At 33.5% G+C, this 23,892-nt stretch overlaps 1 protein-coding gene across 2 annotated transcripts in view; it reads left to right on the top strand.

Moving 5' to 3' along the window:
* LMF1 (lipase maturation factor 1) overlaps positions 1 to 23,892 on the top strand; it is a 739,963-nt gene that overhangs the window by 271,730 nt on the left and 444,341 nt on the right. For both annotated transcript variants that reach the window (XM_031945746.1, XM_003761989.4), the window contains exon 4: positions 7,062 to 7,210. In XM_031945746.1, coding sequence (XP_031801606.1) covers positions 7,062 to 7,210 — 149 coding nt within the window. The remainder of the gene's footprint in view (positions 1 to 7,061; positions 7,211 to 23,892) is intronic.

The raw sequence follows: 23,892 nt of genomic DNA, 5'->3' as shown, positions 1-23,892 counted from the left end.
GGAAGTTCTACTCTATTTTCTGTGATTAAAAAAAAAACACCATAAAATTTTGTAACAAAAGTTCTGTTGAGCTTTCAGCAAAACAACTTTTTGAAAGCTGCCAACTCCAGAGCTGATTTTATCTGGTTGCTGCCTTTAGTCAGTGCCATTAAGATTCTAAAAATGTCCTTTTAAAAAAAAGTTAGTTATATAATAGCTAAGTGATCATGTGTGCCTGATGTCACATTCAGCTTTGGAACATCTTGTGAGGAAAAGCTCTTTTCATACAACAACCTCTTTGCTCAGGGTTCTGGGATATTCATTAGGTTTAGAGAGATATTAAATATAGATGAAATAGAAACATCAGTGGTAATGATGGAGATTCAGTTTAAGTAAGAATTTTCGGTTTTAGAAATAATCTGATAATGATACTTCTATACCTTTAATTCCAGGATTCTAAAGCATTTTGCATTCCAGTCAGGCTTATTTTGCTGAGGTAATAAATTAGGAATTAAAGAGAATTTCTTGTTTTAGAATTGTGCAAAGGAAGTCAGGAGCTCAGACATTCTATTTTTTTCTAGTCTGCTAACTTAATGATAAAAATCAAAAATTGTTATCCTGACTTGTCAGAAAATTTGATGGTAGTTTTTATTTCTTGAATTTCATCATCAGTGTTTTGGACTATTTATGATGTGATAAAATACAATAGTATTTGTAAAGCTCTTCTCACATCTTTTAATTTTTATTTGTAATTTAATTTAGAGTAAATGTAGTTCTTTCTTCACCTTACCAGCACATGTGTCTGTTATATACTGCTATATGCATGGTTACATGTTGAGTTGTTACTCAGCTCTTCAGGAAATTTGGGGTAGAAGAAGGGTGGCAAGGATAGGAGTTCATTTTAAAGGATGTAATGACTAAGTCTGTTTTATATCACTTTCTCCGATGTCTGTCAATGGCTGTGATAGCAAGGATATAGCTTTCCTGCATGCTTACAGAAAGAGAGGGTGAGTAAGAGTGAAAGCAATACAATTTCTTTTTAAAATTCCTTATAATACACTTTTAAAAGGTACACATACTTCTTTATGACTTCCCAAGCTAGCTTCTCCTCCATAATATTAGGTTTATTTTTGAATGAACAATTTAGGTTCCTGTTGTTGCCTTTCTCTTGATCAAAATTCAAAGGAGTTTGGGAGTACCCCTAAAAATTATAAGGCTTGAGAATCTCTTTCTTCAATTTTGTAAGTGCTATTTCTCCATTATAGACTACCTTTTGCAGTTGGCTGTGTTGTCCTAGTACTGGCTAAAAGCCAGAGATTGGCAAAAGCTGCAGGTGCAGTAACTTAGAACTGTTCAGAATTTTCTCCTTTTTACTGCATGGCAAACATTAAAAACAAATGGACACTGATACTTCCCCTGATTTTCTCATTAGGGATTAGGGATTGTGAAACCTTGGGTTGGAATCCTTAATGATATAATAACATCAAATATGTCCTATTAGAAATAATATCCTCTGTGAGGAACATTAATATGAATAAGTCAGACCTTTCAAGAGCTCATTAATACTTAACTGACTCGAATCTTTTTAGCCTAACAATACTTACTTTAGTTTATCAGAAAAGAAATGTAAAATATATGTGTCCTTTCATGAAAGAACCAAACTTGTGATTTGTACTAGCAAAGTCAAAAAGAAAAACTATTATTTAAAATTGCTGAAAATCAATAACTTAGACAAATGGAATCTTTATAGAAGTACAAAATAAAACTCTTTCAACTACTTCCCTTCCTTTCCTTTCTATTCTAAGTCTGACATTTTGCAAGGTACTAAACTGATTTATTGGGTTGTAGAGATTTTTGAAGATGCAACTACCATTTCAGTGTGTGACAAGTGCAACCACTGAAAGTTGTGTCATTGGCAGCTTATTTATTTATTTATTATAAAATTTGGACCCTTCCACTACCACACTGAGAGAGATAACAATGGTGTTCATTGTATGAGCAATGCAGCTGCTGAAATTTGACTATATCCAACCAAAGAAAACAGAAGCAGGTGGGTCAACAACATGACCCTTTCATTCCCAGACATATCAGTGTGCAGTGAGGGCCTAAGGGATCGCCATGCTGAGATGATGTGGCCGCTTCAGCCCCAACTTGAAAAACAAGCCTACAGCAAGCCTATGTCAGCTTCACAGAGTTGAGGATTTGGATTTCATTTGTAAGAGACCCTGAATGTTTCAGGCTTAATAGCATTTGTTGTCACTTGTTAAACCTGAATAGGACTAAAGAAGTCCAGATTACATTCATAAAAAAGGCAGAAGTGCATAGGTATCCCTTTACCTTGTTCATTTGCATTTCTCTGGGAACAGTTATATTTTTCTTTCTTTCCTGCTTCCTTTTTCTGTCATTTAGATCAGTCTCCTGATTCTACCAGTTAAGGTTTTTTTTTTTTTTTTTTTTTTTTTTTTTTGGTGTCATTCAAATTTTATTTTAAAATTTCTGTTCTTTGTATATGTGAAAAGTTAGGTGGTAACTTGGAAGACAGAAGAGCTGTTGGATAATTTATTCCTCCTTAAAGCCAAGGTGGAAATTTTGTTCACCTTTACTTTTTAAAAAGTAATTCTTCCTTCCTTCCTTCCTTCCTTCCTTCCTTCCTTCCTTCCTTCCTTCCTTCCTTCCTTCCTTCCTTCCTTCCTTCCTATACATACATGTATACATATAAAATATAATTCTATCATCTTTGGTTTATGTTTACATCATTTTTGAGCCTAAAACATTTAAATTCAGAGTTTCTATGTTAAAGGCTATTAGTTTGAAAATGTGAACAACTGTTCTTAACAGTTTGCAATTATGGAAAATGGAAGCCATTTGCAAGAATTCAATTGATGGGTCCTAATCTTGCTTTTTACTCTTAATTTATAGGGTCAGCTTGAAGTATAATACAATCCATTCCCCATCTTCCACCTTGATCTGTATTTAGATATTTTATTAAAACATGACAAATTTTATTTATCTTTATGTCACTTTAAATAAATCAGTTCACTTGTGGAACTGTTTTTTTATTTGTAAATGAGGAGGTTAAATAACATAATTTTAAAGGCCCTTTTGAGTCAGAGATTTTATTATTCTATTAGTCTTTTAGTTTGAAGGAACTGTGCCATAATCAAATTTGTATGCGCCTTTCCCTGTGCTTCACACAGTGCTCTGCATGTAGGTACTTAGTAGTTGTTGAATGGATGAATGGCTCCAACAATTAAAGTTAGCTAAGAGTGACTGTCATGCAAAGTATTTATTTAACATTTTATATGATAACCTTTGGTTATGAAATTAGTTTCTTTTCAGAGAAAATAATTATAAAGTTAATGAAAAGTGAGTTTGAGAAAATGCTTTTACATTTATTAGAGGAAGAAAGTAAATATTAACTCACAAATCAAAAATACATAAGTTTTAGTAAAGTTGGTCTTTTTAAAAAAGGCTTTGAATCTCGACGTAAAAAGATGAAAAGCTTTTTTGTTGAATAAATGATTAGAAAAAGCTTTCCTAAAAATTTAAGTTTCTCCTTTCTACACATTTTCCTTCCTATATTGTTGTCTGAGGACCTAGAGGAAATATGTCAGTTTGCTAAATGGGTGCCTTCTGGGGATTTTGGAACTGTGCATTGTTGGAAGTCTATAAGATGAAAAAGTATATATGGACAGGCTGTATTCTTCACTTTTGGAGGAAAAGTCCTCATTGATGAGATAATAGATTTGTTGGAGTTCGGGGAAAATTTGGAAGAAAGGAAAGGCAATATTAAATCATCTGGTGTTGAGCAGGACGAGTAAAAATCTGACTTTTCAAAAGGTAACTTTTAAGGTATGGTATTTTGATCAATGGATAAGATTACATATCTCTGAACATATTATTAATTGACTAGGTTCTTTCAGATGGAATCATACTTGTACAAGATTGTTGTGGGAAAAGCATTTTGTAACTTAAAAAGCTTCATGGGAACATGAGCAATTATCTGTGGGAAAATGGAGGTCTTAATAATGTATCTAACTTATGAATATGCTAAAAATCTGTAGTCCTTTCATAAACTAAATATCATTTGTTTCTGCACTAGAAGGTAGGTCTAAGATATTTTCTCTCCTCCTGTTCTTGCTTTTTCTTTTACACTTATAGCTTCACCTTTATTTTTAATTCATCATTCTCCTTTTCCTTCTTTTACAGCTTACTGTGATTGCCATCTGTTTAAAACAGATAGGAGAGCTTTCTCCCAACAGCACTTTACCATTGTTGACTGTCTTTTTGCTTGTCAGTCAGACATTCTTCCTCCTTTGCGTTTGCATCATCGAGACATCTCCTTTTCAGGCATCTTTCAGATTTGATTATACTTCTGGAATCATACCCAAGAGGTAGTGCCAGGGTTTGAACTTGTAACTAAAGAATGAGTAGCACAGGTGCAGATCCCACTGAGGCAAACTAAGCACCCAGAAGAGTCAAAGATTTTAGGTTTCTTTATATTATGGTCCCTAATGCTGATTGAAATATGTAAGGAAAAAAACAAACATACTTTTGTTTGAGTCACTGCATTCCTAGGCAGTTTCTGTTTTAATGACCAGATAAAAGAAACACTAATTATTTATGTTGCCTCTTGATGCAAGATATTACTGCCCATGGAGGGTACATTAGAAAATGTAAAGTCTTGGGCTCTCTTAACCATTGATTAAGCACGTATAGGATGTGTCTGGGAGGGAAGACAGTAATTTCCATATGAAAACATCCATAACAGTGGGATTCTTGTAGTGGCTGAGGCTAATAAGATATACTACCACTTTGCTGCCAATTAGACCAATAACTACTATTTGTTGCTCAGTTTAGTAACAATTAACCTTTCACATTCGGAATTAGGTGGTGCTTTTCTGATGCAGCTGCTCTTATAACAATGCAATTCACTTCTCACCAAAGTAGGACTAATTTTGAATCTGGGACTTTCAGAAAACCAAAGGTTACAATCATATAGAATGGAGATTTCCTTTTAAACTTCCTTGAGTTTAATCTGTAAAGTGTGGGTCAGATTTGTACATCTAATTTAATAATAAATTAATTAAAAATAAATTATACTTGATGAATTCAGACATTTTAATATGACAATTATACATAGAAATGTTTCACCATTAGCTTCTAAAATCTCTATTTGTCTTTCCCAAAGTCAGAGTTAAATTATAGTGAAAATTAAATAGAAACAGATGAAAATTACATTAAAAGAAATAAATCCAGTACACTAAGTTATTATTTAAATGGCTGTACATCCTTATTTGTAAATTAAAGGAATCTCATGTTGCCTTAATGAGGCAAGTATTATCAAGATGAAGAACATATAGTTATTGTGATTTTAAGTGGTGAATACATCGATACTGTAGTTCAATATTTTATATATAGTAATATGAAAGAAGGTATATTACTTTTACCATTATCACCCACATTCTGTAAGAGTGAACACAAATTTTTGCTTCTAAGCAGAAACTTCTAGGATTTACATACAAACACAAATCTTTAATAAAATAAAAAAAAATCAGTTTCAGATTCTCTTCTACCCCATATTCATTGAAAAGGAAAGAAATAACATAACCACCAACTTTCATGCATATTTTATACCAAGGAAAAGATACAAAAGATAGGGAGAAAAGAAAATTTTGTTTAACTTCTTTAAGATTTAGTATTATTTACATTTTTAGATCCTCTTCCTGATTTTTCTTTAGGCAGTGATGCTACAACTACAAGAGGATTTTTTTCTTTTAAGACTTTGAATTTCATCTGGGACCAATCAATAAATATCCATTTATGTTAGATTTTCTGAAGTAACTTATTTTTTAAAATATCTGATGGTCACTTATATTTACTTACTTGCTTTTAAAAACTTTCTCTGATATTTCCACTCACTCATTTCATGTTGTCACTGCTTTCAAGGAGACGATGAGCACACTTATATAATTGAATTTATTCAATGTGTGTATTAAAAGACACTTCTACCAGAATCTACAGAACAAATGCAAGGTGATCAAATACAAGATGATTAAGAGACAGAGGGCAGTAGTTGTTGGGGGGAATTAAGCAAAGCTTCCTGGGCTTAAGTTGAATCATGAAGGAAGTGAGGACTCTGAGATGGATTTGAGGAGGCTTCAGTCCAGGCCCAGCTAGTGGAAGGGCTTTGAGATGAGACATGGAATGCCAGGTATGAAGACTTTTGGAGGACTATAACACGAGTTAAGTTGAAGTAAGTAATTTTGAGATTCTAAGATCTAAATGATTCTTCATTGGAAATGAGGAGATAATGCATTATAGAATTGGGGGCAGCCTGTGCAAAGACTTCATATCTTTGTTAGAGATAGAAAATACTGTGTGAGGAACATGAAGAAGGTCAGTTTAACTAGATTGTAGAAAATGTGAAGGAGAAACATATATTAAGGCAAGAAATGTAGGTTGAATAGAAGTTGTGAAGGACCTGAAATGCCAAACAGGAGTTAGTATTTTCCCCTGGGGTCAGTGAACTTAAAAAAAAAATTATGAATACATTCTAAATATAAAGCAAGACGGTATCAATTAATTTACATTAAGGATATGACAACATCACACTCCCAAACTATTACAGTATGCACAGTATCTGAAAGGAACTTTTTCTCTCTTTTATTTTGTGTATGTGAGAGAGAGAGACATTTATTAACTTGCTTTAGGAAACTCCCTCTCTTACCAATGCCTCCCCTCCATCCACCCACTTTTTCTTTTCATACTTATGGGGAAGTCCAGGTATAAAACAGCAAATTGGTAATTTATAGTTTTATTGAATGTTCTGGTCTGTTGAGACATTATGTGACTTGCTTGGGGTCCATTTGTCCAGCAGAAGCTGGACTTGTAAATGCAAACCTAACTCTTCATAATTCTAAGCCTAGCTCTCTATTCCTCTCTCAGGAATCTTCATGATAATTAGCCAGGTTTGATAGAATTTGAGATTATATCATTAGCACCCTAATTTTCTTTGAAATGCAATTTGGCTTTTAAAAAAACTTTGTTTTTTTCTTTCTTTTTTTTTTTGTGGTCTTTAGGATGGGAATTTCAGCTCTTGGAAACAGGATTTTTGGGGATATTCTTGTGCCCTCTCTGGACTTTTTCTCGACTACCCAAACATACCCCAACATCCAACATTGTTATATGGGGATTTCGATGGCTTATTTTCCGTATTATGCTTGGCGCAGTAAGTAGAACATTTATATTCTTTATTTTGAAAAGTTTTTCAGGATTATCTTGAAACAAAACAAAACAAAACAAAATTAAATTAAATTAAATTAAATTAAAAAACCTATCAACCCTTTGAATCATGAAAATTAGTATAAGAACTTTATTCAGTCTTTTGTGAAAGAGAAACTCAATTTTTTTTTACAAAAAAAATAGTTTTTTATTTTCAAAATACATGCAAAGACAGTTTTCAACATTCATCCTTGTAAAACTTTGTATTCCAATTTTTTCTCTCTCCTTTTTCCCACTTCCTACCTTTAGACAGCAAGTATTCCAAAATCTGCAAAGTGTGTATAATTCTTCTATACATATTTCCTCATTTATCATGCACAAGAAAAATCAGACCAAAAAGGAAAGAAATAAGGAAATAAAAACAAAACGCAAACAAATAACGACAAAAGAAGTGAAAATACTATGTTGTGATCTACACTCAGTCTCCACAGTCCTATCTCTGGGTCCAGATGGCTCTCTCCATCACAAGTCTATTGTAATTGGTCTGAATCATCTCATTGTTGTGAAGAGCCACATCCATCAGAATTGATCATTATGTAATCTTGTTGATATCCTGTATAATATTCTCCTGGTTCTACTCAGTTCAGTTTAGGTAAGTCTTTCTAGGCCTCTCTGAAATCATCCTGCTGATCATTTCTTATAGCACAATAATATCTCATAACTTTCATATGCCATAACTTATTCAGCCATTCCTCAATTGATGAGTATCCACTCAGTTTCCAGTGCCTTGCCATTACAAAAAGGGCTGCCATAAACATTTTTGCACATGTGGGTCCCTTTCCCTCCTTTAAGATCTCTTTGGGAGATAAACCCAGTAGAGACACTGCTGGTTCAAAGGGGATGCACAGTTTTTAATAGCTCTTTGGGTGGAGTTCCAAATTGTTCTCCAGAATGGTTGGATCAGTTGACAACTCCACCAACAATGTATCAGTGTCCCAGTTTTCCCACATCTCCAACATTTATCATTATCTTTTTCTGTCATCTTAGCCAATCTGAGAGGTGTGTAGTGGTACTTCAGAATTGTTTTGATTTACATTTATCTGATCAATAGTGATTTAGAGCATTTTTTTATATGACTAAAAATGTTTTTTATTCATATCCTTTGACCATTTATCAATTGGTCAGCATGGACAACATGACTTTCTATGTGAATGTCAGACTAATTGCTCTCCTTGAATCTCTTGCCCTAGTGTCTTCTGTATATCCTACCTGCAAACCGTCATCCTGGGTAATCCATGCTACTTGCTTTCTGACTTCTTGTCACATATTAATGGAAAAAATTAGGAAACTTTGTCCACTATTAGGTTAATAAGTGCCAAAGAATGCTCTATTCTGAATTGAAAGAGGAAGTTGCAATGAAGTGATTCAAGGCAATTCCACTAGGGTTGGGATGGGAAATGTCATCAGCATCCAGAGATAGAGCTATGGAGACTGAATATGAATCAAAACATAGGATTTTCACTTTTTGTTTGTTTTTCTTTTTTATTCTCATGGATTTTTCCCTTTTGGTCTGATTTTTCTTGCACATTACAAATATGGAAATATGTTTCAAAAATTGCACATATTCAACTTATATCAGTTTGTTTCCTCTTTTGGGGAAAGGGAAGATAAGGGAGGGAGAGAGAAAAATTCAGAACACAAAGTCTTACAGAAATGAAGGTATCTTTACATGTATCTAGAAAAGAAAATACTATTGAAAATTTAAAAAAAAAAAAAGAGGAAGTTTTTCATTGAAAGCTGTATCCTGGGATATGGGAAAGGGACAGAGAGGATATATTGGGGGAGGGAGTTGGAATACTTTTGAGGAGGGACAGGATGAAAGGAGAGAGAGAATAAATTGGGGAAACACAACAATAGTAATTGTAAAACAAATTTTGAAGCAAGTTTCTCTGTTAAAGCCTCATTTCTCAAACAAAGGAAACTAAGTCAAATGTATACATATGTGTGTATGTATAAAGTAAGCTGTTCCCCAATAAAATCATAGAAGTCTCTCACAAAATAAAATACAATAAATAATAAATAAATGTAAAATCAATAAAGTAAATAAAAATAATAATAAACTAAATTAAATAAAAACAAATACCCAAAGATGAGTTTTCTGCTGCTCAAGAATCTTTTAAACTATGTTCTTATTGAGACTGATTCTTCTATACATATGTTCCAGAGCTTTTTTTCCTCTCACTACCAGTCCACATTAATAGGAGGTAGATGACCTATTCTCTTCATTGAGATTGAGATCATCTGACATTAGCAGTCTTTTCTCCCTTCCTCTGATTCTTAAAACACCTCCTTTTTCTGCTTTCCTGATAGTCACAGAAGATAGAAGGTTAACTAATTGTAATCATGATTCTTCTTGTGTCCTTGATCTCATTCCCTATTATTTCTATTAGGATCTTACTCTAGCAGTAATTACTCTTTCCTTCGCGTACCTTTTGTCTTTTCCTGGCCTCTGATTGCTTGCCTAGACATACTTGTTTTTTTTCAATTCCTTGACTATGCTGTCCATATAGCTACCATCTCATTTCTGATTTTCTTCTTACTGTTAAATTCCTTGAAAAAGTTGTTTATATTTGATGCTTCTATTTTCTCTCCCTTGGAAACTGGTTTCTATTCTTATTCTACCAAAGATCTAATTTCCAAATTAAGGTGTCAAGACTGTTTATTCTAATTGGTTAGAGCAAAGTACTGATCATGCCAAAGTATTAGGATAATAGATTTAGAGTTGGAAGGGAACATAGAGGCCAATTAGTCCAACCTTTTCATTTTACAGATAAGAAATTGAGGCCCAGAGAGGTAGTAACTTTCTAGCAGTCACGTAGGTGATAAATACCAGAACCAGATATTCAAACCCAGGTATTTAAACACTAATTCCAAATCCATCATGCTTTCCCACTTTATCAGGCTGTCTTTCCAATTATTTTTTCCTACCTACTTTTTTCCTGATTTAACTTTTTTTTTCTTGCTTTTAATACAAGTTGACTCCTTTTTCAGATAGGAAACTCTTGAATTAAGAGAAATCACAGTCTTTTGATTTTCTTTCTGGCTTTATAACCAGTTGCAAGTTTAGAAACAGAGAGGGCTTAGAAAATATTTACAGATTAAAAAACTCAGTCTCAGAGATTAAGTGTCACTAATCAAGTCTCTATCAAAAGCCTAGGTCTTTCTGGCTTTAAATCCAGGACTCTAGAAACTACACTACATTGCCTTTTAATGGTCCTTTGGTGAATCCTTATTTTCTTCCTAACATATGAATATGGGGATTCCCTGAGGATCTCTGTTTCTCTTTCCACCTTTTAAATATTTTCTTTCTTGGAAACTTTTTTCATTCCCACAGCTTTCATCCCTACCTCCATGTTGACAGCATCCAGATCCATAGCTCTGCCTCCTTTTGGAGCGCCAGACCTGCTCCTCCAGCTGCCTTTGGAACCCTTCCCCAGAGCCCTCAGGTTTAACATGTTCAAATCCAAGTTCATCCTTCCATTTCAACATAATCCTTTCAACTTGGTTGTCTCTGCTTATGGTCCCATTTGGAGTCCTGGAAATGGCCTCTCTATAAATGTTCTTATTCTTTCATTTACTAAAGCTATTTTAAATCTGCCTCTATAATGTCTCTTTCATATTTTACAATATTACTACCACCATTAGAACATATCCTTATTACCATTGACATGGACTACTATAATAGTCTCCAAACATGTCTTTTTGCCTCACTAATGAGTGCCTTTAATTTATATCTCCAGTTCCTTCAAGAATAATTTTTCTTAGGCATAGTTTTGATCCATCACTCTGCTGTTTAAAAAAAAATCTTCAGTAGCTCCTCTTTCAAAGTCCTACTTTTTTGCCAAGAGACCCTCCAAAATCTGCTGCTACCCTGCCTTTTTACCTTTATCTCTTATCACCATCCTTCCACACCTACTCTGCTTTGGCCAAATTGCTGTATCCTGTGGTGTGTCCCCTCCTCTCTTTGTCTTTGCTCTTGTTGCTCCCTATGCCTGGAATGCCCTTCTTCCCCTCTTCACTAATGAAATTTAAAACTCAAATGTTGCTTCCTTTGTCAAGTTGTCTGTCAGCCTCCATCTATAGGGCATTCTCTCTCCTGTCTCACAGAACACTTTGTTTTGTGTCCCCCTAAGGCATTTATCATGTAGTTTTTCTGTTATATCTTTCTGCATTGCTATGTTTTACTGTAAGGGAGGGTCATGAGGTCAGAGATTCTATCATATCATGGCTTAACTTTTTGTTTTATCCAGTACCTTACAGAGTTCTCTGTACCCATTAGGTTCTTAAATGTTGTTTATTTTACTTATTGGTTTAACCACTGGACATTCTTTTCATCCAAAAGTTCTCCAGGTTTATTACATGTTATATGTACTAATTCTTGATTTAATTTGTCCTAAAATATCTCTCAAGTTTGCAAGAGTATTCTTTAATCCCAATGCTCTTATAGCCAGAGTACATCATTTTATAAGTATAATTTGTGCTATTTTCCTGTTGGTCCATTGATTTCCACTAAGCTACAGAGTTTGATTGGCTATTTCATTATCCACTAACAGCTTTATGAGATTTATATAAAATTTGTCCTTGTCATCTGACTATTTTACTTCTTAGAAAAGCTTCAGGACATTGACAGACTTGAAAATTTCTCTTTATCTTTTGTCTCCTAAACTTAGGTCATTTGTTGAAAAGTTAAGTTTGTATAGATCTAGCACTCATCTCAGAAAGGTCTCACTCTTTATATTTCTCTATTTAGATATCTTGGTCTCTGTACTTTCATTAGTTTGTCTTTGACACTATTTTTCAGTGACCTTTACCAGTTTCCTCATGGCTCTTATCTATTAAGGCATCCATCACCCACATGTTATGTTCTGGCTTTCCAGAAATCCTCTGCACTGCAAAAAACCCCACAAAAACTTGACATTTTTCCTTACTGTTGCCCTCACACCGTGCTCTAAAATAGATCTCATTTACCCCCTCCTTCTTGCCCCCTCGCTTCATTTAAATTTTTCTTCATTTAGATTTTATTTTTAAAATTAGGTTAATAATTAATTTAATTAATTAAATTGTTTGCTTTTACTCTTTTCTACCCCCCTTCAATAGAGAAAAAAATAGAATCCATTTAACAAATACATATAAACCAGAGTGATTGAATGCTTGTCCAAGATTCCAAAGTTACTTTCCCCCCCCCCTCCTTTTTCTCTTCTAAAAAAATTCATTGTTTCATTTTCCAGTGATTATTTGTGCTATTTCCCATTCCCTTATCATTTAGATAAGGGTTCTGCAACGTTTTTGTTTAAAGAATGTTTATTGATCTTTTTGGGTTTTATATCACCTATATTTGCCAATGCGTTCTTTACTCCATTTTCTCCCAGAAAGCTATGACTCATAAAATATAAGAAAAGGAATTAAGAAAAAAAGAAAAGCTCTTCAAAACAAATGAAAAAATGTGATGGTGTAGGCAAAGAAAGTAAGGCTATTGCTGGGTAAAGGAGGTAGAAGTGAAGAGATATTGTTTAAAGTTTTTCAGCATTGTTTCCTTTATCCACAGGTAATTTCTGCCCAGTCTGCATTTGGTCTCTTGGTTTTTAGTTTATTTTCTATTATACTGTTGCTGTCTTGCCTCTTAATATAAGTGATGCTGGCTATATTCTACCAGGGAAATATTATGTAGAAGTCTACTAATTAGGAGTTATGATAGGATTAGAGGAGCTAGGTTGAAGACACCATTGACACATTGTAAAACCCCTACATTATAACAGTTCTTATAATAAGCTACTCTTACATAATAGTTGTTAGCTGATATTACATAGTCATCTGCTCATAATTTATAAAAATACTTTCCTAACACTGTGTTGATTATACAATGTCTTTGTCTTCCTTCCTCCCTTCCTCCTTTCCTCCCTTTCTCCCTTCCACCCTTCCCCTCTTCTTCCCTTCCTTCCTTCCTTCCTCCTTTCCTCCCTTCCTCCGTCCCCCTCCCTCCCTCCCTTCTTTCCTCCCTTCCTCCCTCCCTTCCTTCCTTTCTCCCTCCTTTCCTCTTTTCCTCCTTTCCTTCCTTCCTTTCTCCCTCCTTTCCTTCCTCCCTTCCGTCCTTCCTTTCTCTCTTCCTCCCTTCCTCCCTTCCCTCCTTCCTTTTTCCCTCCCCCCTTCCTCCCTCCTTCCTTCCTCTCTTCCTCCCTTCCTTCCTTCCTTCTTCCCTCACCCCTCCCTCCCTCCTTTCTTCCTCTCTTCCTCCCTTCCCTCCTTGCTTCTTTCCTCCCCCCTCCCTCCCTCCTCCCTCCCTTCCTTCCTCCCTTCCTCCCTTCCCTCCTTCCTTCTTCCCTCCCCCTCCCTCCCTCCCTTCCTTCCTCCCTTTCTCCTTTCCTCCCTTCCTCCTTTTCTTCCTTCCCTCCTTCCCTTCTTCCTTCTTCCCTTCCTTCTTTCGTTTCTGAAAATTTGCTGTGGACTTCCCACAAATCTAAATTACGTCAAATTATTTTTCCTTATCTGTATATTTATATTTACATTTATAAAATTCTGGTTAATTACTCAGTTATGAAATTCATCCTCACAGAACTGGGTTGGCATTAATCAAATAGGTTATACTCACCTAATTCAGTAGTCTTATAATTAATTATGAATTTTAAATTATCTCCACAAAAACTTGTTGCCTTTACTCCAATAAGTTATACACACTTAAGCATTCAGTAACATTGTAATGGAAAATTTGTGCTGGTTTGCTAGATTCTTCTAAAAATCCATTCTTATGGATAACAAGAAAAGTTATTGGTATCAAAAACAAATTCAGAATAACTTTTGAAGTTCAGTTGATTTTAGAATTATTCTGATAATTCATTTGTGATTTAAGCTGTAATTTATTTAATGGGAATTTGAACACTTCAAAGAATTATGCATTTCTAAGCCTCAGTTTCCTCATTTGGAAGTGAAAAGTTTGGAATATTTCCAACATATGAACCTGTTTTTCTTGTTTATGAAATGATGATTGTATGGTTCTAAGTATAGTTAGCTATTATGTAAAGTCGATAAAACTGTCAAGATTCTATATATCTAGTCTGTCTCTTTCTCCACAATGACAGCCCTACATCTCCAACTTTTATGTATCAAACTCAGTATGTCCTAAAGAAAACTCATTATTTTTGTCCTTAAATCTACCCATACCATTTCTGTCTAGGACATGCTCAGTCTTCCAGGCTCCCAGATTTATAAACTAAGAGTCATATTCAATTCTACCTCCCATTCAATCATTTGCCAGATATTATCTTTTATCTCTGCCATCTATCCTCTTCTTTTTAATTCTAGCACAGCCTTCATTGACTCTTGTCTGGACTATTGCAGTAATCCTCTAATTTGTTTCCATGCATCCAGTCTCTCCCTCTCCAATCTATCTTCCATACAGCTGCCAATTTATCTTGCTGAGGAGCCAGTCAGTCCTTTGCTCAAGAATTTTCAGTGGCTACTATTTGGTATTTGGATAAAATGCAAACTCATCTGTCATTTTAAACTTTCTACAGTTGGCTCAAGCCAATCTTTCTAACTTGATTATCTATTATTCTTCACTAGATACTCCATGTTCCAGCCAAATTGATTTGCTTTCCCTATAGTCTCTTACTCCCCCATGCCTGGAATGCCATTCTCCCTCACCTTCACCTTTTAAAAACTTTAACTCTTTTTATGGCTCAGCCAAATGCTGCCGCCTTCAAGAGACTTTTTATAATTTCTCAGTTGTTGGTGTACTCTCATTATTGTGAGTTTTTCTTCCCCAAATATATATTCATCAATCCTTTGTTACATATTGTTTCTTTTCCTAGTAAAATATGAGTACTTTAAGTATGGTGATTCTCATTTTTGTATTTGCTTCATCTGTGCTAAGCATATAGTACACGATTAATACATGTTTGTTGCCCCTTGGGCATAGAGAGAAATTTTTTCATGTCATTTTAACGAAAACTCTTTTTATATTCTTGAAGGCAGCAATTGTTTTCCATCTGCGTTTTAGTTGAATAGCAGATTAACAGCCCTAGTTCCTTTATTCTTGTGATTTTTTTGTTTTGAAGGAAAGGAGGTTATCAATGTAATGGTTTGGACTTTTCAGGCCTACTTTTGGTTATTTCTTCTAACTTATTTTGATTGCTATTAGGAAGTACTGGGAAAGGGGAATCATCCTGGATTAGTATTTAGAAGACTTAATTCATTTCCACCTGTAGGTCTTAGTTTCCTCATATGTAGGATGACAGGTTTAGACTAGAAGATTTCTAAAGTCTCTTCCAATTTTAACAATTTATTTTATGAAGCCCCTAACTTAAAACACTCCTCATAGTGAACTACTCATGCATAATACTTTGTCTTTCTATAATACCTTTGTGATAATTTCCTTAAAAAAGGAATAGAGACAAGAAGAGGAAAAAAAGGTAATCATGACCTGATTATGAATCATTCAAAAATATCAAGAAAAATTCCTTTTTTTCTGTTTCTCAAGTCTCTTACTTCCTAAAACCAGTTCTTCTCCTACTCTTTGTTCCTATTGATAATTAAATCAGTCATATTTGGAAGCAAGGGGATGTATATAATTATATTTTTAGTGGGAGATTATGAGCAATAATATCTTGTAAAATATTAAATCCAATGACAAAGTTACAAGAAAACTAGCAAAAAGTACTAAGATTAATATCTTTCTCTATATGAGACATTTCTTTTCATATTTAATCACTTTGAAGATTACTAGAGTAAACCTGCCATTTGAATTATGTTTTAGCTTCTTTCTTTAGTTCAAGTTTTTAAAAAATTAACTTGACATTATATATATATGATAATTTTAGATAACTCCCATTTTTCTTTATCAGAATCTTTTATTTTTATCTTCATATTTTAATTCTTAGAGCTGTCCATATCTCTTGGGTTCACTTTGCTTAAAGAATTTTAGCCCATGGGATCCTACTTATCCTTTCTCTAGATCATATGCAACCCAGTCATCCAGAATATAAGTATATGGTAAAACTATGGTCAACATTTCCTTTCCTTCATTATAAATTTCAAAATGGAGTGGTTGATTCTGTGTAATTTTTCTAATTTGGAATCGTATATTGATCTTTATACATTTGTTCTCCACCAAGCCTACCTATTGAGACTCCTGGACTTCTTCACCTGAGTTTATTTTGTTAATATATATTGGTATGTTTACCTTCAGTTTTTCGAGTAAGGTTTACCCTTCCAGAGTAAAATTCTTATCATTAGTCCTATCTGATTAAATCTCAGTGGCATTTATTGACAAATATTGATTGTGTCAAATTCAAGACCATAAATTAATTATACTTTCAATGAAGTATTTATCATTCTTTTTTAAATATTGCAAGTTTATATTTATTTTCTTTAAAATCTACCATCCCTTCCATTTCATACTGGATAATATTTCTGGAATGCATGTAGAAGATGATTTTTAAAAGGGAGATGGTATAGAAATTTATTCTAATCGAGTTAAATAATAAATAGTTTGGTTTTTGGATTCTTTACTTTCTTAATTGTAGACTCTAACATAGAGAGACATATGATATACTTCTAGTTAACCTTGTGCTATTTATATGCTATATTAAAAAAAAAAACTAGTATTGTTTGAAACAAATTGAGCTGTTTAAAAGGACAAAACAAATCATGAAGTAGTTAAATTTTATAGTTTGAGGAACTATGAACTTTTATAAATCAATTTCTCTTTGCAATGGGCATATTGGTTCTGTCAAGTAATTTCCCCTAAATCTGTATGTGGGCTCAGAAACATTCCTTTTTCTCATAAACCAATGTGGCCCAAAGTGGTTATTTTCTGTCGCCAGTGGCCAAGACTGCTAGGAACATGCAAGTGGCCCTCAAATGAGTTAAAGATGTGAAGAAAACTTGGAATCGTTCATCTGTATAATGAGATCCTAGATGTTTGAGACAGTGGGGGTAACCAGAGAACAAACTTAGGAAACATATATATGTATGTGCTTGTTAGTTGTGATATTGAAATCCATTTTTCCTTCTTGCTCTCTTTGCAGAATGTTTATGGTTGGGGGTTTTTTGTGTTTTTCTTAATTTTTGGAATATTTGATAAATAATGTAAGGAACTGAAAGTGAAACATTTAGATAAGTTCACCTGTGCTGAAACAACTATTTTGTTCAGTTCTGCTAAGTGTTTCATACTGTGACATATGACAATTTATCTTTCTTTACAGAATTGGTATAGAAGCATGACTGAAATAAAACCTATTACTTAATTGCTTGATCTGAACTTGGAAGAAACATTTACTATAGATTAAAAATTCAATAAAATCTAAAAAGTGTTTATTAGTCTTTGTCCTATTAGATTCTTTCTAGAATCACAAAGGGATTCAGCATGATTTAGTAAATAGAGTGCTGAATTTGGAGTTAGAAAGGCTTAGACTCACTTAGATCTTGCTTTTGACACTTATATAAATATGGACAAATCACTTAACCTGCCCTGAGCTTCAAGTTCCTCATCTGTAAAATAAGGATAACAATTTCTTTAATATCTGTTTCTAAGGTTATTTTCAGGATCAAATAGGATAATGTATACAACAAGACTTTGTAATCTTTAAAACAGAAATAAGTATCAGTGCCAATAATCATGATTATGCATTGTCTTTGATTCAGTCTCATTTCTGTTATAATTAATTTTAAGGAAAATATATTTATAAATTACATAGTTATAATTTACTCCTTTTAGTATACATGTCAATAATTATGGTGACCGCTCAACAGATTTTCCCTTTATATTAATATTTTGAGAGCAAAGTTGATCCTACAAAAATGTATGTGTGTATCCCTATACATACATGTATACACACGTACATATATACATATATATTTATACACACACACACACACACAGAGTCCTATGTCTCCAGTTGATAGAGTTTAGGGTAAAAATCTTTCAATGATGAAAATAGCATTGGTAGATTGTGGCTTGCTTGACTTTTTGCTCTTAAGTGAAGGGTTAGTTTATTTTCTTTATAGTTATTAACTAGTAGAAAGTCTCTTGAGCTTGATAGGGTGTTAAATTATGTTAATTTTATTTTCTAACATAAATTATTATCTTTTTAAATGATTACTTTTATGTACGGAGGCCCTAATAGAAATAAATCAATTATAAATCTAAGAGTAGAAATATCAAAATAGCCAGAAGCTGGAAAATGAATGGATGCCCATCAATTGGCAAATGGTTGAGTAAATTGTGGTATATGAATGTTATGGAATATTATTGTTCTGTAAGAAATGACCAGCAGGACGAATACAGAGAGGATTGGCGAGACTTACATGAACTGATGCTGAGCGAAATGAGCAGAACCAGGAGATCATTATATACCTTAACAATGATACTGTATGAGGATGTATTCTGAGGGAAGTGGATTTCTTCAACAAAGAGAAGATCAAACTTAGTTTCAATTGATCAAGGATGGACAGAAGCAGCTACACCCAAAGAAAGAACACTAGGAAATGAATGTAAACTGCTTGCATTTTTGTTCTTCTTCCCGAGTTATTTATATCTTCTAAATCCTATTCTCCCTGAGCAACAAAAGAATTGTTCGGTTCTGCACACATATATTGTATCCAAGATCTACTGTAACCTATTTAACATGTATAGGACTGCTTGCCATGTGGGGGAGAGGGTGGAGGAAGGGAGGGGAAAAATCAGAACAGAAGTGAGTGCAAGGGATAATGTTGTAAAAAACTACCCTGGCATGTGTTCTGTCAATAAAAAGTTATTTAAAAAAAAAAAAAAGAAAAATATCAAAATAGATAAAGATGCCTCATATATTGCTATAGCTATATTACATTACATCCTCAGTACTAGGAAATGTCCAGTATAATATGGGAAGTCAAATTCATACATATGTGCTTATGCTTGGACCTGGAGTACAGGCTTTAGGAAAAGTATTAGACATGTTTGTAGTCTTTAATGAGCTTACAATCTGGTTGGGAAGACAAAACATAAAGGCATAATTAGATTGCAACACAAAACAGGATCTAAGTATGCTCTGATTTGTTGCATTGATGATAATGAGAGGGAAAGAGGGAGGGAAGGAGGGAAGGAGGAGGAGGAGGAGGAGGAAGGAGAGAGAGAGAGAGAGAGAGAGAGAGAGAGAGAGAGCGAGCGCGTAAAGGAGAGAAAGGAGAGAGAGAGAGAACTAGTACATGGCATTATTTTAGGGGGATAAAAGATTTTCATGGAGGAAATGGGAACTGAGTAAGTCCTTGGAAGTTGGATAAGTTCTTAAAGAGGGAAAGAAAAGAAAAAGATATCCCATATAGGCTTAGGGGAACTTAAATTTGTATATGGATCTGACATTATTGCATGCTGGTCATTAACCACAATATATATTCTACTGGAGAAGGAAAGAGTGATGTCTGAGCATAACAGAAAAGTCTTGAGATAGTCATGTGGGTAATATAGTGGGGAATCAACAAAAGACAGGAATTATATGACCTCTCTAAGTGGATTAGCAATTCATTTCTGCATATTTTTCCCTGGCAATATTCTGAAACCTGGGAACAGAGAATATAGATTGTAGAAGTGAAGAGAATGAGAATAGTGAATGATGAAGCAGGTAAAATAGTCTGGGGTGTTGGTATAAACAGCATTGAAATAATAGAAGATAGTACAGAGATTGGGTTGGTAGTTGTTTGTGGTCAGGAAGCTAACTAGACTAGATAAAGTAGAGGAGTGTTACAAATCCTAGTGGAGTAGAGAATAGTAGGTTTAGACATTTCACATTATTTCTGGTTCACAAACTTAAATTGCTAGTCAGATTTTCTGTGATTTTTTTTTTTTTGCATAAAAGTCAAGTTAAAAAAAATCCTCTTTATGAAATAAAACTTCTACTACTTTTTACATAGCAGACTTTTTCTTCTATCCTTAATCAGAGCCAACAAACATCTTGTTCCATATTTTAGCACAAGTTTCTAGGAGCTAGAAATGTTATTTGAAAACAAATAGCCTAGAATATGAAAAATGTCTGAATAGAACCCATTCATTCAATTTGACCCAAACTATAGAGAAAATCCATTAATCTGGGGCTTCAAGTCCATGTTATGTAGTAATTATGATTATTTAAAATATTCAAAAAATTACATCATTGTCATTGTTAACATATCACTGGGATGATCTGTAACAGCTCCTATTTTTGCAGTAAACAATTTGTATATAGTATGAAAAGGAACAACAAAATTCATTATCATTTTATGGGGTTTGTAGTCTTTGAGAATATGTAAAACATTTAAAGATTTCCTCATTCAAACAATCATCCTTGTTTTTCATCTAAATTAAATTTTACTGAAATCTAAGCACTTAAATGAGATCAATTGAAATAAACATTTTAAAGTGCTTAGGACAGATCCTGGATTATAGTAAGTGCTTAATCAATGTCTTCTTCCTTTTCCTACTTAGCATGTAATAATAACTTGTACAATTGAATTTTTTTTTGAATGGACAGTAATCTGCATTGTTTCACTCAAGTAAGGCAACTATACTGGATAATAGCATATAGAAGCTTTGTCTTACACCTACTTAGTGATAGTTTATCTCTAATGACATTCTGTGGACTGTCATTTAACTCCTTATTCTGCTAAGTTAAACATAGCATATATGCATTTCATTACCCTACCTACATGGCAAATGTATTCTGCTGCAGGGCAGTTTCAGTGTTATTATTTTTTTGGTGAGTGGCTTTTACTCCCAAGAGACTCATTTCCTATTAATTAAATTTCATTTTACAGTTTGGACAACAGTTCTTTATAAGGAATGGAGATCCTTCTATTAGCATATCGAAAAGATCAACATTTTTATAATGTATAGAGAGTTCTTTGTAAACTTTTAAGGACTATATAAATGACAGGTGTTATTATTAGAGTTATTAAAATAGTAAAAGTAAAAGACTTCATAAATCTGGATTTCACTTTTTAACTGTTATTCCTCATATTATATGAGATAATCAAAAAGTAAATATTTGGCCAAAATATAACACACACACACACACACACATATAAACATACTTGACATGATCTTTTTTTTATAGAGGAATGATATTTTATTTTTATAATGCTTTTTCTTTTCTTTTGTTTTCTTTTTTATTATAACTTTATTTTCAAAACATATTCATAGATAATTTTCAATATTCACCTTGCAAAACCTTGTGTTCCAATTTTTTCCCTTCCTTCCCTCTACGTCCTCCCTTAGATTTGTTAATATTTGTTAAACATGTGTAAGTCTTCTATACATATTTCCATAATTGTCATGATGCACAAGAAAAATCAGATCAAAAAGGAAAAAAGAAAAAAGAAAACAAAATGCAAGCAAACAACAACAAAAAGAGTGAAAATTCTATGTTGTTATTCACGTGTAGTCCCCACAATCCTCTCTCTGGGTACAGATGGCTCTCTCTATCCATCATAAGACCATTGGAATTGGCCTGAATCACCTCGCTGTTGAAAAGAGCTACGTCCATCAGAATTGATCATTGTATAATCTTGCTGTTGCTGTGTACAATAACAATGATCTGTGTACAATGATCTACTCATTTTACTTAGCATCAGTTCACATGCTCTTTTAAAAAAATTAAGTATTTTCGATATGTTGATAAATGTACGCACTTTTGGGTAAATGGATAAAATTTTACTTGAGGATTTCAAAGATATGTGTGTAAACCCACACTCAAAAGTTTTTGACCTGATAATCTCTAAGTATACACACACACACACGTGTGTGTATATATATATAAAACTATGTTTCAGTAAAATTTAAATGCATTGTATAGCTACTATATACAAAGGATAAAAATTTATCACAAGTATTACTAAAATGGAATTAATTGAGATGGAGGAGGATAGATGTTCAGATAGCTATGATGAAAGTGAAAATGTGCTAAGTACAATATATACCAAAAAAGTTGAGAATGGAGATGTGTAAAGGGCTGAAACTCTTAAAAGTTGTGCTTGAATCAGACAACTGAGCACTTAAGGCTAATTACCTATTAGATAATAACTCTATTAGCATGTTTGGAAAAATGGTCCTTCTCACCATTCCATGGTGGCTCGATCTTTTGGTGTATACAGATAATTATAGGAGGGATTGGAGGATGGAGTGAAAGAGGGAGAGAACTTCATTTGGCCACAGAATGGTGAGGAAAAAGTGTGGAGATTCTGGACTCTAGATCCTTAGCAAAACTCCTGGCAGTTTGTCTGTCTCCTTCGCTCCTCCCCCTAAAGATCAAGGACTTTTGCTTATCCCGACTCTGGCTGACCCAGAGGCCTCCAGGGAACTAGCCTGGATTTCACAGAGATGCTTCATTTTGTGTAAAAAGTGAAGAAAGGAAGAGAGGGTTTGATTAAGGAAGACTTTATAGAATCTATGGCATTTGAATTGGACTATAAAAGAATTGAGAAATTTCAGTAGGTAAAACTGAGTTAAACCCATTGAAACATGTAAAATTATGGAGATGAGACAGCAGAAACAGACAATGAGCCAGAGAATATTTCTATTTAGCTGGAACAGAATGAATAAAAACAAAGTAGTAGTATCAGATATTACTGAAAATGTGGGTTAGAACCTGATTGTGGTGAGTTTTGAATGTTAGGCTGACATTAAATTTTAATTAGTTGGCCTTAGAAAGGCACTCAATGTTTAGAGAAATGAGTTTGATTAGAACTGTTATATGAATGACATATTGGAAAGGAGATATACTTTAGGAAAAAAGACCAGTGAGTAGGCTATTTACAGTAATCTTTCCAAGAAGTAAATACAAGGTAGAATCCTGAACTTGGTTGTTTATAATAATCTTTGCAAGAAGGGATGTGATTCTGAACTTAAGTACTTGCAGTTGAAGTAGAAAGGAAGGAAAAAGAGATGTTATACAGGCAAATTATTATTTGTTAACTAAATGTTAATTTTTGGCAAATATAATTATTTTATAATTATAGAACTATCTCACCTTTTCAGAATTCTTTATAAAGGTTTTTTTTTTTTTCCCCACAAAAATTCTGAAAGATCAGTTTCTTGGAAACTGAGGTTCTGGGGAATTGTCACTTTGACCTTCAAACTCATGTATCTAATACAATACATACTCTTTGAGAGAGCGTTGTATGTATGTGAAGGCAAAATTTATCCTTTTATACCAACGTTTCCCCAGTATTGCCATTTGATAGCAAGACATAGCATACTACTCCCTGAAAATTTAAAAATAACTCACAAAGAGTGCAATGGAGGAGGTACTTGGTGGATGTGAACAGGCAATAATATATGACCAATGAAGAACTCCAAAAAATAGGGGTAAAAGATATTGGCAAAGAATTCTATATCAAGAAGAGAGGATGGACAAATTACATGGTAAGGGAGATGATGATGTATGAACAGCTAAAATGAATCATTGTTATATCAAAAAGGAACTTGTATCACTTTGAAGAAACAGGGACAAAAGTCACAGAAAATCAATAGCAGGATTATGACTTGGAGACTTCCAAATTAATCTATGAGTGAAAGTTATAATTTGGCTGTGCAAAGCATTTTCTTTTTGACATTTTGATTGATATAATAGTAAATGTATAGGTTAATTTGATGTTTATTTTCATATATGAGATAAAAATTATAAG

The sequence above is a fragment of the Sarcophilus harrisii genome, chromosome 1 (assembly GCF_902635505.1).
Source record: "Sarcophilus harrisii chromosome 1, mSarHar1.11, whole genome shotgun sequence".
Lineage (NCBI taxonomy): Eukaryota > Metazoa > Chordata > Mammalia > Dasyuromorphia > Dasyuridae > Sarcophilus > Sarcophilus harrisii.
This window is presented reverse-complemented; position numbering and strand designations above follow the sequence as displayed.